Source organism: Heptranchias perlo, chromosome 4 (assembly GCF_035084215.1).
Source record: "Heptranchias perlo isolate sHepPer1 chromosome 4, sHepPer1.hap1, whole genome shotgun sequence".
Lineage (NCBI taxonomy): Eukaryota > Metazoa > Chordata > Chondrichthyes > Hexanchiformes > Hexanchidae > Heptranchias > Heptranchias perlo.
In genome coordinates, this window is record NC_090328.1 from 74,320,557 (window position 1) to 74,338,157 (window position 17,601).

The window sequence follows — 17,601 nt, forward strand, 5'->3', positions numbered from 1 at the left end:
TTATGTATCCACGCTGCCACTGTCCCTTTCATCCCATGGGCTTTAAGAACATAAGAACATAAGAAATAGGAGCAGGAGTAGGCCATACAGCCCCTCGAGCCTGTTCCGCCATTCAATCAGATCAAGGCTGATCTTCGACCTCAACTCCACTTTCCTGCCTGATCCCCATAGCCCTTGATTCCCCTAGAGTCCAAAAATCTATCTATCTCAGCCTTGACTATATTCAACAACTCAGCATCTACAGCCCTCTGAGATAGGGAATTCCAATGATTCACAGCCCTCTCAGTGAAGAAATTCCTCCTCATTTCAGTCTTAAACGGCCGATCCCTTATCCTGCAACTATGCCGCCTAGATCTAGACTCTCCAGCCAGAGAAACAACCACTCAGCATCTACCCTGTCAAGGCCCCTCAGAATCTTATATGTTTCAATGAGATCATCTCTCATTCTTCTAAACTCCAGAGAGTATAGGCCCATTCTACTCATAGGACAACCCTCTCATCCCAGGAATTAATCTTGTGAACCTTCATTGCACCGCCTCTAAGGCAAGTATATCCTTCCTTAGATAAGGAGACCAAAACTGTACGCAGTACTCCAGGTGAGGTCTCACCAAAGCCCTGTACAATTGTAGTAAGACTTCCTTACTCTTCCTTACTCCAAGCCCCTTACAGTAAAGGCCAACATGCCATTTGCTTTCCTAATTGCTTGCTGTACCTGCATGCTAACTTTTTATGTTTCTTATACAAGGACACCCAAGTCTGTCTGAACACCAACATTTACTAGTTTCTCACCATTTAAAAAATGTTCTGTTTTTCTATTCTTCCTACCAAAGTGAATAACCTCACATTTCCCCACGTTATACTCCATCTGCCATTTTCTTGCCCACTCACTTAACCTGTCCGTATCCCTTTGCAGACTCTTCGTGTCCTCCTCACAGCTTACTTTCCCACCTAGTTTTTTATCATCAGCAAACTTGGATACATTGCACTCGGTCCCTTCATCCAAGTCATTAATACAGATTGTAAATAGCTGAGGACCAAGCACCGATCCTTGCGGCACCCCACTAGTTACAGTCTGCCAACCTGAAAATGACCCGTTTATCCCTGCTCTCTGTTTTCTGTCCGTTAACCAATCCTCTATCAATGCTAATATGTTACCCCCAACCCCATGAGCCCTTATCTTGCGTAACAACCTTCAATGTGGCACCCTATCGAATGCCTTTTGAAAATCCAAATGTACTACATCCATTGGTTCACCTTTATCTACCCTGCTAGTTACATCCTCAAAAAACTCTAATAGATTTGGCAAACTCAATTTCCCTTTTATAAAACCATGTTGCCTGCCTAATCATATTAAAATTTTCCAAGTGCCCTTTTACCACATCCTTAATAATAGATTCCAGCATTTTCCCAACGACTGATGCCAGGCTAACTGGTCTGTATTTTTCTCTCTCCCTCCTTTTTTGAAAAACTGGGTTACATTTTCTACCTTCCAATTCGCTAAGACCATTCTGGAATCTAGGGAATTTTGGAAGATCATAACCAATGCATCCACTATCTCTGCAGCCACCTGTTTTAGAGCCTTAGGATGTAGGCCATCAGGTCCAGGGGATTTATCAGCTTTTAGTCCCATTATTTTTTCCAGTACTTTTTCTCTGCTGATATTAATTACTTTAAGTTCCTCACTCTCATTAGCCCCTTGGTTCCCCACTATTTCTGGTATGCTTTAATTTCGCTAACAAGTCTATTATGTGGTACTTTATCAAATGCCTTTTGAAAGTCCATATACAATATCAACCGCAGTACCCTCATCAACCCTCTCCGTTACTTCATCAAGGAACTCAATCAAGTTAGTCAAACACGATTTTCCTTTATCAAATCCGTGCTGACTTTCATTTATTACCCCTTACTTTTCCAAGTGCCAATTAATTTTGTAGCACATTTTTTTCTTCTGCATCTCTATACACAACTCATGTGCAGTCGTGATGCCATGAATTGTGCATGGGCATTGGGGTTTGGAGCTTTGGAGGCAATCAGGGCATCACTGACTATGGGCAGTATAACTCCATTAACACTGAGAAGTAGCACTTTTTATATGCCTCCTTCACAATAGAGCCCTAAGTATAATGAGGAGATAAGAGAGTAAGAGAGTCAATAGATATAGCACTATTTGGAACATAACATTTTTCTAGACTTCCAACAGACTCTAATACACTCCCAGTATAGTGGGCACTATCAAAATGTAATGTGCATGCATTCACTAGAATGCCAGAATTGATCCAGCCTTGTCTCCTACCCTAATAAATATCTTGTGCTCTTCCCCATGGGGCACATTTTCTGTTACTATGCTTGGGTGCAGTGTATACAGGAGAACTAAGTGAGAAGGATCGCATGCCACCAATGGTGGCCATCTAACTGTCCGTCCATTTTAATTAATATATGAAAAATTGGGCAGGCTCTAATATGGATGTGCAATTCTTCCTGCCCAGTTTTGCTACATATGCTGAGTCCTGGTGATCCAATATGCCCAAGTGCAATAAGAGAAAAATCCTCCCCCATGTCTCAGCTCAATTTTGTCCTTGCACAGGGGATAAACCTGAAGAAGACCTCATGGCCAAACTATTGTTCCTAATCTGTTCTCTATTTATACTCTAGAACCTTACTTTTTTACCAAAGGACATCACCACAGGTTAATATTAGCAGTAAAGAAAAGGCATTACCTTGTTCTGTGCTTTTTAATCAAAATGTTAATGCTTTCATCTGTGAGCTGACATCCATTGACGAGGAGTCTGTAAAGCCTACAACACACACGTTATTTGGATGCTGTATGGTTTTGTGCGTACACAAACACACACACACACACGCGCGCGCAGAAAATGTGTTATTTGTAAACTGTAGGGCAAGTAACAATTATTGGCTTCTTTTAGGTGAACCTGATTTGCTTTGCTTGAGTGGTAGGGGAGGAAGGTAGAGCACATGTTCCAGTACCACTGCGGGGGTGGGAGGGGTGCAGGATTTCTATGGAGGTTCTCCTGATCTCCCACCATAATTTCAATGAAACAGACAGAAAAATCGCATGAACGACTGTTTTCACAAGCCAGATTTTGCTGTAGCAGGGCATCTAACAGTGTCTATCATTAATTAGACTTGCACCTGCACACTTCAGCTCAAAAAAATTTTGCCCACGAAGTTGCTGAATGTGCGAGCTGATAACGTCACAATGAGGGAAACAGGGCATCTGGGACCTTAGTGAACAGAGCAGCCAACAGGGTATCTCCTTACCCAATCAGATTAAAGGATTGAGAAATAAACAGAGGAAGGACTGAGAAGGAGGGTGAATTAGAGGGAGTGAATTCAATGTCAAATCAGGTACAGAAAGAGAAATAAAGAGAGGGAAAGAAAGATTGGATTAAGAGAGAGAGGAAAAGAGACAGAAAGGAAAAGTAAAAAAAAAATGTAAATATTTAAAATTTGACATTTAAAAAATCTTCCAAAACAATTCACAACCTGAAGGAATGGGACTCCACACACATAATTGTTCACTTTCTGGGCAAAAGTGGTTGATAATTTTCCACAGTATTTTGCTTTTGATTTAGTGTTTAATTCATGGCCACTTCTCTTCCAGGAGTGCCCACCTTGAAGAAGTTCTGCTCTTCCCTCCGAGGGGATTTCCATTTTTCTCTTTTACCTTGTTCACCTTCATTGTTTTCTGTTTCCTTCTCGGGTTTGATCAGGTTTCTTCTAAAACTCCTGTCACAGCCATATCGCTTTCCTCAGCAACTATCTCCGGCTCCAACTTATTCTACCTGGTTACCAACTTAAATTCCACCCTTCACGTTCCAGATCCACCCGTGATTACAGATATCTCCATGACTTTCAGCGTTTCTCAAACCACTGCTCTTGCCGCTTCCTGAGATCCACGGTCAATGCCATGCACCACCACATGCACGCTGACAACCTCTCTCTTCAGCAGCACTGACTCACTCTATTTCAAAGTTGTCCTGGTCTGCATTTCCATTTCATCCTCTGCCTCATCCGGCGCTTTAACAAAAAACTTTCTTTCTTCCTTTCAGGTGTCAAGGACCGCAAGCTTCAACAACTCTTAGATACGAATGCTCCTCCTGATCCTTCTTCCCCTTCACTTTGCTCTGACCTGATCCCTCCCTCCAATCTCACCATTTGTCGTGTTTTCACTATCCCCTCTCTGATCCCAAATGATCAGTCTTCAGCAAAGGCCTTCGCTTCATCCCCTTACACCCCCACATCAATAAATTTTGAGCTCCACATGTCGCCTTTGCCTCCATGCCCACTTCTTTGACCAGGAGTTTTCACCCCGCACAGTGTACCCTTTCTCCCATCTTCAGAATTCTCATTCCACCTGGACCTCTCCTTCTAGCCTCTTACCCTCTCTTGATCTCTTCATTGCAAACTGCCAGCGTGACATCGGCCGTCTCAAATTCTCCACTCCCCCCACTCACTCTAACCTACTTCCCTCTAAACTTGTAGCGCTCCATTATCTCAGGTCCAACCCTGACATTGTCATTAAGCCTGCTGACAAGGGCGGTGCTGTTGTTGTGTGGCGAACAGACCTTTTAAAAATCTTCTAAAACAATTCACATCCTGAAGGAATGGGACGCCACACTCATAATTGTTCACTTTCTGGGCAAAAGTGGTTGACAGTTTTCCGCAGTATTTTGCTTTTGATTTAGTGTTTAATTCACGGCCACTTCTCTTCCAGGAGTGCCCACCTTGAAGGAGCTATGTGACCTATTGTGGGATACGTGGAGCATTCCCTGTTCCAGTCCTACTCTCCCCTCCCTCACCTCTCCAGTAACTGCACTATTTTGTTTTTGATTAACAATTATCATGTCATTAAAAGGGTACATACTCTGTTAATTACTGGACATAACTTTCCATGGCGAGTTTAATGGACAATTAATGAACAAATGCAGCTACTTCATAAAAATCACTGGGAGCTTAAGCGTGAGATGCTGTTTTCGTGAAGCTAATGGGAAAACAGCGCAAATCGGCCAGCAACTTGTGGCATTTCGCAATTCACGGGGTATCTCTTCTTCACTGGCCGATTTGCGCATTAATGATGGCGTGCGTTGTTCAGACACCGTTATTTTTTCAGCAAAATCTGGCCCATTAAGTTTAAACTCTGTCCAGTTATTTGAACAAGATATTTTCCCCTGCAGAGATACACTTTAAGTAGGTTACAGATATAAGAACTATGGCCTTGAATAACTGTAGGGATTTCTGGGCTGTTCTGCAGATTTTTCACCAAAGTTAAGGCAGGCAATAGGGAACACCCCTGTGGAAATTCAATCTAGATATGTGGTCATTTGTAAATAAAACATCAAAAAGGTGCAGAAACCTCTGCATTTGAGGTGCACCCTCCCAGACACACTTGGGATTTAAAATTTAGCCTTTAACAACACAGGAAGGTTTTCAAAATTTTCTTTTTCAACCCCCTGCCATCTAATTTCTCCCCACATCTCCTGCCATAAGTCAAACATAAGAATAATGCCAATAATGAGAAAAGGCACTTAGGCCCAATGAAACTTATACCCCAAATCCTAACTCCCCCAGCCTCGTGTCGAGTTGCATCTTAAACGCTCCCAATATTTGTCGGGTAGAAGTTCTGGTTGGGGTGGGGCACATTTTGGGATGGAATCAAAAATACCCATCACAACTTCCTGGCGAATTGCATTTTTTAGCCCACCCCCGTTGAATTAAAAATCAATTTTTGGGGCATATCTGGCTACCCAGGTTACCCAGAAATTCCACTCAGCTTTAAAAAGATAGAATCAAAACAAATTCTAACCATATTTTTAGCTAACATTAAACAATATTCTTACTGTTGAGTATTGTTTTTAAATGTTATTGCCCAATTGGAGCTGCCATTTTATTATGGTTTCCTGCTGAGAGCCAAGGATAAATACCCAAACATGTTTTAGTGCCCCAGCCTAGGAAACATCAAGAGAAAGATAACCCAGATGGAGAGGTCAGCCAACATGTGGCAATATTTTCTTAGAAAACCTACAGGAATATTTTTATTGGGGGTGAGGGAGGGAGGGTTTTTTGTACAACTACTCGCATTTCAATGGTCTTATCTGGAGTATTTCTTTAGGAAAAGAATAGAGTATCTTTAAAATCTGATTGAGAAAATAATTAGAAAAGAAATTCTATTTCCAGCTATCACTAGCAAAGTTAATATAATTCATCTGTGGCACATACCTTGAGGAAGCCTGAGCCAGTGCTATGATGCCTTTGCTGGTGGCTGCTGTCCAACTGACATCCACAGAAGTTATATGGCGGCAAACTGCACTTGCATGGAGTAGAATTGTGTTCCCTGTCAGCTTTGGCCCACTGCAGCTTGTAACATTTAGTTCCTGTGTGTTGGAAAATTTTGCTTTTAAAATAAGAACCAGAGGTAATTTGACATCATAATTCAAAATACGCATGATTCAATTTGTTGACAAAAGATTTTTCTTAGATATATTAGTGGCTTTGCTCATAAGTTAGACGGTACACTGTTTTATAAGGGCAGAAGCATTATACAATGCAATGCACAATGCTTCTGAGGTGAAGCTGTGTTTAACTGGCTTGTCCACAAAGTCTAATTGCTGTCAACGGGCACAATTTGTGTCCCAATAATGGTTAATTGATGTGAAACGTATTCTGAGGTCAAGCATAATCATAGAATGGTTACAACAAAGAAGGAGGCCATTCGGCCTATCGAGCCTGTGCCGGCTCTTTGTAAGTGCAATCCAATTAGTCCCAGTCCCCCACTCTTTCCCCATAGCCCTGCAAATTTTTTCTCTTCAAGTATTTATCCAACACCACAATTGAATCTGCTGCCACCACCCTTTCAGGCAACACATTCCAGATCATAACTACTCGCTACGTAAAGAAGTTTTTCCTCATGTCGCCTTTGGTTCTTTTGCCAATCACCTTAAATCTGTGTCCTCTGGTTCTTGACCCTTCCACCAATGGGAACAGTTTCAAGTAAAGGCTTACTTTCTCTTTTTAGAATGCTGCTTGTTCATTTAGTGTTTGGTTGTGATTTGTTGTTATTTTATACGCTATTTGATCTAATCAAATACAAGTGTGACAAGGACTTTGCACATGTGACACTTCCAAGTGTGACAGACACTAGATGTAAGACTTTTGTGCATGCATCATTGAGTTACATCGAGTCTACAGCACAGAAACAGGCCTTTTAGCCCAACTGGTCTATGCCGGCATTCCACCCGAGTCTCCTCCCACTCCTCTTCATGTAACCGTATCAGCATATCCTCATATTCTTTTCTCCCTCATGTGCTTATCTAGCTTCTCCTTAAATGCATCTATGCTATTTGCCTCAACTACTCCTTGTGGTAGCCCATTCCACACTCTTACCAATCTTTGGGTAAAGAAGTTTGTCCTGAATTCCCTATTGGATTTATTAGTGACTTTCTTATATTTATGACCACTACTTTTGGACTCGCCCACAAATGGAAATATTTTCTCTACATCTACCCTATCGAACCCTATCATTATCTATTATATCTTTGAGTGCAGATTCCATTATCTTTCCTACCACCAATGTTAAGCTAACTGGTCCACAGAACCCTGAAATAAAAACAGAAAATGCTGGAGAAGCTCAGGAGGTCAAGCAGCATCTGTGGAGAAAGAAACAGAGTTAACGTTTCAGGTCGATGATCTTTCATCAGAACTGAAAGATGTTAAAGAGTTAAAGTTTTTAAGCAAGTACAGAGCCAGGCAAAGGGTGGGGTGGCGGGGGGGGGGGTGGGGTGGTGGGAGGGGAGGAGAGGGAAGAACAAAAGGGAAGATCTGTGATAGGGTAGAGGGCAGGAGTGATTAAATGACAAAAGGGATGATGGTGCAAGGCAAGGAGAGTGGTAATGGGACAGGTTAAGAAACAAAAGATTGATCAGGAGTAGCTGTAAATGGCAACAGCAGAACTATCACCAGCACCTGCTGTCTGAAAAAATGGGAGCAGTGGTTATGATCTGAAGTTATTGAAATCAATGTTGAGTCCGGAAGGTTGTAAAGTGCCTCATCGAAAGATGAGGTGCTGTTCCTCGAGCTTACATTGAGCTTCATTGTGTAAGAGACCGAGGACAGAGAGGTCAGAATGGGAGTGGGACAGGGAATTAAAATGGCAAGTGACCAGCAGGTCAGGGTCACGCTTGCAGACTGAGCAGAGGTGTTCAGCAAAGTGATCCTCAATTTGCATTTGGTCTCCCCAATGTGGAGGAGACTGCATTGTGAACAGTGAATACAGTATACTAAATTGAAAGAAGTACAAGTAAACCACTGTTTCAGCTGGAAGGAGTGCTTGGGGCCTGGATACATTACACTAGGTCCCTTCATCCAAGTCATTAATATAGATTGTAAATAGCTGAGGACCAAGCACTGATCCTTGCGGCACCCCACTAGTTACAGCCTGCCAACCTGAGAATGACCCGTTTATCCCTACTCTCTGTTTTCTGTCCTTTAACCAATTCTCTATCCATGCTAATATATTACCCCCAACCCCATGAATCCTTACCTTGTGTTAGAACCTTTTATGTGGCACCTTATCGAATGCCTTTTGAAAATCCAAATATACCACATCCACTGGTGCCCCATTATCTACCCTGCTAGTTACATCCTCAAAAAACTCTAATAAATTTGTCAAATGTGATTTCCCTTTCATAAAATCATGTTGACTCTGCCTAATCATTTTATGATTTTCTAAGAGCCCTGTTACCACTTCCTTAATAATGGATTCCAGCATTTTCCCGACAACCGATGTCAAGCTAACTGGTCAGCAGTTCCCTGTTTTCTCTCTCCCTCCCTTCTTGAATATCGGGGTAACATTTGCTACGTTCCAGTCCACTGGGACCATTCCAGAATCTGGAATAATCTAAAAATAATTTTTTAAAAACAGTTCTCACCATCTTTGGCGATCCTGGCTGGCCGGCACACCTTATCTGGCTGGGCGTATTAGCTCCAGTGTTATACAAGGCAGAGGGAGCCCCTGTCCCCAGCTCCACCCCTTCTGAGGTCTTGAAAGGGATGGGTGAAGTCTCTACCCCTTACAAAGTCAAGCAGAAATCTCCAACTAAAGTTAGGATATGCATATTTGGGTCCCGTCCTTTTTCCAAGCCATTCCGCCGGACTCTTGCCAGAGGTTTTGCCAGGAGGCCGGCTGAACAGCCAAGGAAATTCAGCCCCAGGCAAGTCAGTTACATCTGGCTTCAATGGTCATCCAAAAATTATTTAAGTAAAAGATTTTTCCTTGTGTTTTTAAATCAGTGGGGAGATAAGCTCTATATTTCTTTTGTAATGGTGTGTGAATTTCCTGTCTGATGTACATACACAGTTCCAGCAACACAAAGACTGTAAGTGAGATGTGTAACATTGGGTGGAATGTTCAACTCCAGCGAGGTCATAAAACTGGCAGTGTCGGATCTGCCGCCTGTTATACACCCTGCTCGATTTTCCTTTCTGTTGACTTCAATGAAAATGAAAAAAGGGCAGGCTCTATAACAGGGGAGCCGATCCGTTACTGCCAGTTTTGCGCTCACACCAAAGTTGAAAGTTCTACTCATTAATTTGGTTGTGTGAAACGGTCCAGCAAGTGCTGTATTCAATAACCTCTGACTTTCACAATGCTTTCTCACCTCTGGGATACTGTATTGTTCCCAACATTGCTACCTTTATAGTTTTGGCACTTCCTGAGGGCGTAAACTGGGCAGAAAGTGAAGGATATAACGGGGACTACGAAGCTGTGCCCCTCTGTATTCATCTATATGCGGCGTAGGGCCAAGCTCACGGCAGTCAGATGCGTATTACGATGAGGTCATCCCAGAAATAATAGCAGCTGTTTTTTGGGTTGGGATATCAGTGGGAGGCCTCAATGCTGCATTTCTCTTGCCAGACCATCTCTATACTGTCTGAATCTGGATGGGTTTCTCCAGGAAAATCCAGGTCTGGGTGTGTGATTGCTGAAGGCTTTGCCACCATATTTATATTTACAGTGCCAGGTTGTCATACTGATAGAAATTTGCACTACTGCTAAGATCGATCAGCCTAGATTTTCCGCTTTAGCAGGATTGGAGTGCATCTTTGACATGTCGGGACTTCTGGCCACCACGAAGATGTGCCCTTGACCCCAGCTGATTTTCTGGTCATTTGCATAACTTAGATGGACACCCTGATTTTGTGTGAGGAGCCTGCCAGGAATGGGGCCACAAAATGGCTGCAGCAGACCTTGGAGAGATGTCGGCAGACACAGTGTTACAAATATAAATCACATAAACATTTTTAAATTCTTTTGAATTTGGCACCAAAACCGAACAATCAATTGCACAGGCTTTTGGACCATATAAATTTTGAATGGCCATAGCATCACCCATAGCAACACTGGAGGCAAGGGACAAATGGGCACTCCTTGCCTCCAATGTTGCTGTGGCACAAATGATGGGAAATATATCATAAATATTATGTTCCAGCTCTTTGAAAAAGCTATTCAATTAGTCCCACTCCCCTGCTCTTTCCCCATAGACCTGCAAATATTGCATTACATATCTCTGTCATTTCCATATTATTACAATACACTCATCCATATATGGGTGAGCATATTGTACATCCCCATAACTTCAGGCTTGAAATGCCGGAAGAGGAAAGGTGAGCCCTAATCCGCTTGAATTACACTGTAACTGGAGCTAAAATGCTAGGCCATAAAATGCATTAAGCTTTTTGTATGACCAATACAATATAGCAAAATTTCCAGGCTATACTGATTTTGAAATTTCCGTTTCAAATGAAACAGCTCTGAAGATGGAAAGCAATCCCAGCACCTGCACCTGACTAGACTATGCATGTCAGACTACTCAATAACAATTTTTTCAACAATCTGTATTCCCAAACGAGTGATATACAATAGGTTTCATTAAATGGAAGAAAAATTGGACAGGTTCCTTTATAAGCTTGCGCTCTGACCGGCCCAACTTTCTAATATTCGCTGCACCCAGGCAACGAAGCGAGGATGGGTGCAGACCTAGGAAACCATCCCTATAATCTTTGCCCACTTGCATCTCTTTGGAAGAAGCCACGTGAATTTTATTATTAGCATGGACAAAGCAGCCCGCTTGATTGGCACCCCAACCACCACCCTAAACATTCACTCCCTTCACCACCGGCGCACTGTGGCTGCAGTGTATACCATCCACAGGATGCACTGCAGCAACTCGCCAAGGATTCTTCGACAGCACCTCCCAAACCCGTGACCTCTACCAACTAGAAGGACAAGAGCAGCAGGCACATGGGAACAACACCACCTGCACGTTCCCCTCCAAGTCACACACCATTCCGACTTGGAAATATATCGCCGTTCCTTCATCGTCGCTGGGTCAAAATCCTGGAACTCCCTTCCTAACAGCACTGTGGGAGAACCTTCACCACACGGACTGCAGCGGTTCAAGAAGGCGGCTCACCACCACCTTCTCAAGGGCAATTAGGAATGGGCAATAAATGCCGGCCTTGCCAGTGACGCCCACATCCCATGAAAGAATATTAAAAAAATAACAAAATGTTTTTGTAATGGCAATAATAAAGACAGTTGAGATATTGAAGACAAGCATAATCTTTGTAGAATTATTATTACTGTAACTGCTGTTCTCTGTAAAGAGTAAATAGAAATCACTTTATAGCTCTTTATAATCTGAGGAAGTGGGAGCCATGAAAGTTTAACACATATTCTTTATACCGTGTACATACCTTGCGACTGATTATGGTAGTTTTTGTTCTGTATTAGTTTTTAAACTTCCATTTTGTTGATTATTTATCTTTTATTTGGATTAATTTTGACCGCCCTTTAGGAGAGGAAAACAAGATGGTCTTCCTAAAAATACTCTCCTCAGAAAATTTATGTGACCTTAAAGAAATCAAAGCAAAAAATATGGGACTAGTGTTGAAATTCAACAATCGATTTAACTGTAAAATTGAAATGTTACAAAGGAGCATGGTACAGAATCACATATCGGTCAGCTGTTTATTGTACACTGTCTAAATTTGTTCAAAATCAGTACATTTCCAGTCTCTCCTCATGACTGAAGTCCCTCATCCCTGGCACCATTCTAGTAAATGTTGACATCCTTCCTAAAGTGTGGCACCCAGAATTAGACACAATTCTCCAGCTGGGGCCTAAACAGTGATTTATAAAGGTTTAGCATAACTTCCTTGCTTTCATACTATATGGGGCCGATTTTAACTTGCAATTGCGAGCGCGTTGGAGGTCAGGGGGCTGCGAAAATCGGGAAATCCTGAGCAGGTTCGGAAGCCGGCTCTAACCTGCCGACTTCCAGGGTTGCCACAGACACACCTGTGTGTGCGCACTTCACAAATCTGGAAGTCCCACCGGCAATTAAAGCCGGCGGGATGATAGTTAAACCACTCATTGATATTGTTGATCTTGTTTAAGTCGTTAATTTTGTGGAGATTGAGGCAGGGGTGCGATTTTAATTCAACCTCAGCGTGTTTCCCGTGCTGTGGGAAACACTCCATGTACAAGGAGACGTGTTTCAGACAGCAGCCAGTTGGACATTTAAATGCCTGTTTGACAGATGGGGATAAAAGGTGAGTTATTGCAGCAGGGCACTCAGTTCTCTCAGACAAATTTTTGGCTCCGAGATCTTTGTGTTTAGACTGAAAATTCTTGGTTTACACTCAGAATTCTTCTGTTTACGCATATTTACCAACTTTTTGGACCCCCTCGAACTGACTCCATCAGGGTGGGGGGGCGCAATGGCTGCATTCACCAGTACATCCGAGGACGAGCAACATCACCAGCCTCATCAGGAACGGCGTGCACTTATGCCACTTGGTGCTCCACAATACAGTGCTGCGCCACAGGCACCCGCACAAGAGCACAGAGGGCAACATAAGAGGCATCGACGTCGCAGGAGGCACTACCCTCGCAACAGGGTCTACAGACCAAGGCTCAGCTTCCTGGACCTCTCTGAGGAGCGGTGCATACGGAAGCTGAGAGTGAGTCGCCAGGTGGTCGCAGACATCTGCAGCCTCCTTCACGCCAAGCTGCTTCCGGCTGGGCCTGGCGGTATCTCATTACCCGTCGCTGTTAAAGTCACCACTGCCCTCAACTTCTTCGGCTCCGGATCATTCCAGGGTGCCACCAGTGATATCGCCGGGGTCTCTCAGTTGTCTGCACACAAGTGCATTAGGCAGGTCACCAACAGCTTGTTCCGCTGGGCCTCGCAATATGTCAACTTCCCCATGGACAACCTCAGCCAGATGGGGAGTGCAGCGGGATTCCACTCTGTAGCTGGCTTCCCACAAGTGCAAGGTGCAATCGATTGCACCCATATAGCAATCCGAACACCTCCACACGAGCCAGGACTGTTCATCAACAGAAAGGGTTATCGCTCCATCAACGCTCAGTTCGTTTGTGACTACTGCAAAAGATTCCTTCAGGTGTGCGCCAGATTTCATGGCAGCTGCCACGATTCCTTCATTTGGAGGGAATCCAACATCCTGGGGCTCTTCCACACACCGAACAGCCTTAAGGGCTGGCTCCTTGGGGACAAAGGATACCCCCTGCACACGTGGCTCATGACACCTCTGAGGAACCCCATTACCGAGCAACAGTGTTGGTACAATGACAGCTCCATCGCCACCAGGTCTACAATTGAGCATGCTAAAGGGCTGCTCAAGATGCACTTCAGGTGCCTTGATCATTCTGGGGGAGCGCTTCAATACGCACCAGACAGAGTGGGACGCATTATAGTCATGTGTTGTATCCTGCACAACATGGCACAACAGAGAGGGGTGCCGCTTGAGGAGGCCCCATTCACATCTGCCACCCACATTGAGGAGGAGATGGAGGAGGAGGACGAACCCATGGCCAGAGCAGCAGCTCACCTGGCTGCTCATGAGGCCAGGGAGTCATTGATATGTGAACGGTTCTCCTAACATCAGAAAGTGTGAAGAGTCCAGTCCTCAGACCACCTGGAAAGAGCAGTGCCAACACCAGCCCACACCCCGCTCCCTGCACAAAACAGTCCTGCAACTACACATACATCCACTGTAAAGTGACCCAATTGTGGCATCAAGTCTCGCCGTTCATGATGAATCTCATGAAAGGGCCCGATCACAAAAGCCAGTCAAGAATGGGCAAGACGTGGCAGTAGTGGTGAGAATGATAACATTTAATGTGAATATAACAAAAAACAAATATAAATGAAAAACATGACAGTCTGTCAGACACCCTTGTGCATACCCTTCATCCTTAGCCTTTCTCTTCCTACCACTTCTACGTGGTGCATCCCCTGTGGCTGCAGCGGAGGTAGTGGCAGGTTGCTCATGTCCATGCCCGGACAGCTTAGATGCTTTCGGCCTACGCCCTCTTGGTTCTGGAGCCTGTGAGGGCCCCTCCAACGACTGCTCCACCTGCACCTGTGCAGGGGCAGATTCGGCCACCTGGAGAGGAGGCAGCATTGCGGGTACTGGTTGAGAGGGGGGCAACGGGTGAGATGTGGGAGCGCTTTAAGTGGCGTCCCCACTTCCATGTCCCCTTTCACCATCATCCGTCCCCTGGGCCAGGCCACATCACTCCTACCACTCTGCTCGACAGCGGTTTGGAGGACATGTGTGATGCCTTGTAAGGGGAGGCGCTAGTGTATCTGTCTGCCTGTTTACGGTTGCAGAATGTTGTTCACCCTAAGTCTGAACGGCCACTGTCAGGGCCTAAATGGACTCATTTGTGAGCCGTGCTTGAAGCTTGACGGAGGCTGCCATTCTTTCCATCGCAGACATTCCCGCACTTACCTGTGCCGCCATTCTACTCATGCAGGAGTTGGACTCCACTATCCTCTGCGCTATGGTGGACAGAGTGCGTGGCACCTGTTCCAGTACCTCACAAATCTGCTGCTGTCCCTCGATCATTCTCCTTTTAAAGGATGGCCACTGGGTTTAGCATCTGCGTCCAGCTGAGCAGATCCTGGAAACGAGCGCACACACCGACGTGGACTCTCCGCAGCTGCCCCTGCCACCAGTGTCTGCTCGTACGCACTTGTGTGTGGTGACTCACCAGGTGCCAACCCAACTGACTGACTCCTAGGACCCACTGAGGTGTGTGTATCTCCACTGGTGGATGGTTCACTAAGATATGACAGTGCACATTCAGATGCTGGGAGCTCCTCTGAGGAATCGCCCTCTGCCGTCACTGCGGTCATTGAAGGGCCTGTCAGAGAACAGAAGGCAATATTAAGCATCATCACAGATGTGTCATGTTGCGATGAGCATACTGAGGTGTTCAACATGGCAAACATTGTTCACATCAATTCATGTTGTGCGTGACGAATGTTAAAGTTGTGTCACCAGATGTTTTTGGGGTGCCAGTCTCAGCGTCCCCGACAGACAGGCACTCGAGGGTGTGGCTGATCTGCAGGGCCTCCTACTCCGCGTCTGTGAGGACCACTGTTTGTTGTGGCCCCCCTCCAGTCCTCGCCCTCTCGTGTGTATTTTGCACTTTCTTCTCCTACAAGGGGAGAAAGTACAGACGTGAGTGAGTGATGGTGAAGTGGTCGGCCGATGAATGCATTGCTTTGGGTGGGGCTGACCATGAAAGAGATGCATCAGAAGGTGGGTATCAGACAGAACTATCACATTGGATGAGGATTGGGGTGCGTGATGGTGGTGGGGCGACTAATTGGGTGGTGAGGAAGTGCTCAGGAAGTGCAGATAAGTTGAGGATAAGCCTTAAGTGAGTCTGAGGTGTGATGTGATGGAGTAGTGTTGGCAGTGCAGAATATGTTGGGGGGTGGGGGGTGGGGGTTGGTGATGTGGAACACGGAATGTAGGAGAATCAATAAGTGTACTCACTTTTTCTAACCTAGTTAAGTCATTGAAACGCCTCCTGCACTGGACCCAAGTACGAGATATGTTGCTGCTGCTGGTGACCTCCTCTGCCACCTCGAGCCAGGCCTTCTTGGTGGCAGAGGAAGGGCACCTCCTTCCGTCTGCAGGGTAAAATACTTCCCTTCTCCTCCTCACACCAGCCAGTTGCTGCTGGAGTGAAGCATCATTAAACGCTGGAGCAGCCTTACCCCTCTGCTGCTCCACTGTGCCTTTTTGGTGTTTGCTGCAGCAAAAGCCTTTGGAGAAATGGCCCTTTTAACAGAGCTTTTCCAGCTGACAGCCTGTCATGCAGGTACGCAGTCTGCCCACTGTGCAGCTTTCAGACGGCAAACCATGTTAAGGGCCACCAATTAACTCGCGATCGCGTGGGAAAAGGTAAGATTTTATTAGTCGGGTTACCCCCGCACCCATTGCCCCCCCCCCCCCCCACCCCGCTGCTGCCATCCCGCTGCCCTTTGAAAATCGAGCCCAATGAATCTGTTTATAAAGCCAAGGGCCCCGTATCTTTAACAACCTTCGCAACTTGTCCTCCACCTTCAAAGATTTGTGTAATTAACCCCCAGGTCTCTCTGTTCCTGTACCCACTTTAAAATTGTAACATTTAGTTTATATTGTCTCTCATTATTCTGACCAAACTGCATCACTTCACACTTCTCTGCATTAAATGTCATCTGTCATGTGCCTGCCCATTTCACCAGACTGTCTATGTCCACCTGATGTCTGTTACTATCCTCCACATTGTTTACTACATTTCCGAATTTTGTGTCATTTGCAAACTTTGAAATTATGTTCCGTATATCCAAGTGCCAACTACACAGAGACAGTGCTCATCTGTCACTTTAAGAATGAGTGACAAGATCAGCTGGAAATGCCTTTATAATGATTTCTGTGGCGGGGGGGCGGGTGAGTGCGGGCAGTATCCTTATTCTGATCATTAATGGCGATCTCCATTTTCCAGCGGTCCTTGCACTTGTGAATCCGTTCTCTGTGGTGCTGGGCCCCAGGATCTTATGTTTCTGTCCATTTGATTTATTCCCGCGCCGTCTCCATCCCGTCTGTCAAATCAAAATCTACTTGTTTCAAAGAATTCCTCTGGATGGAGAATATTAAACAATAGATTTTATTATTTTGTGCTCCAGGGGTACAGCTTTCCCTAATGGGAGCACATTTCTGTAATTTAGGTGCGGAGGTCATCAGGTGTGAATAACGTCCAAAAAATCCCATGGGGCCTGTTGACCTCCGTGTCCAAATTTTTCGATGTGCATTCCTGGGGGCTGAAGCTCTGCACCAGAAGTGTAAATTCATAAAATCTACCCTTAAGTGTTTCTACCCAATGATCAAAGAGACTGAGGCATGAATTCCTGATGTGTGGGCTGGATTTACTAAGCATCTGCAGCATTATTCCAAATTCCAGCCATCATTAAACCATACCTATTTCAGGACTCATCATACGAGATAGAATTTATGGAAAAAGTAGTAGGTTAAAAGTAAGGCAAGATCAAAAACTCAAAATGCAACAGATTCATTGGGCTAGATTTATAATCAAAAATAGCACTGAAACCGCACTTCTGCCCGCCAATTTAATTCTGCCAAGAATCAATCCAATTTTCATTCATTATACATTCATGTAAAATTCCCACTACTATTAGTACCCTCTATAGGCAGTTCACC

At 44.7% G+C, this 17,601-nt stretch overlaps 1 protein-coding gene across 1 annotated transcript in view; it reads right to left on the reverse strand.

Moving 5' to 3' along the window:
* Nucleotides 1-14,955, reverse strand: part of LOC137320639 (F-box/LRR-repeat protein 20-like) — a 77,171-nt gene extending 62,216 nt beyond the window's left edge. The window contains exons 1-3 of the mRNA XM_067982320.1: nucleotides 14,839-14,955; nucleotides 6,238-6,392; nucleotides 2,718-2,795 (exon numbers count right to left, since the gene is read on the reverse strand). Coding sequence (XP_067838421.1) covers nucleotides 2,718-2,795; nucleotides 6,238-6,392; nucleotides 14,839-14,955 — 350 coding nt within the window. The remainder of the gene's footprint in view (nucleotides 1-2,717; nucleotides 2,796-6,237; nucleotides 6,393-14,838) is intronic.
* Nucleotides 14,956-17,601: the final 2,646 nt, after the last annotated feature.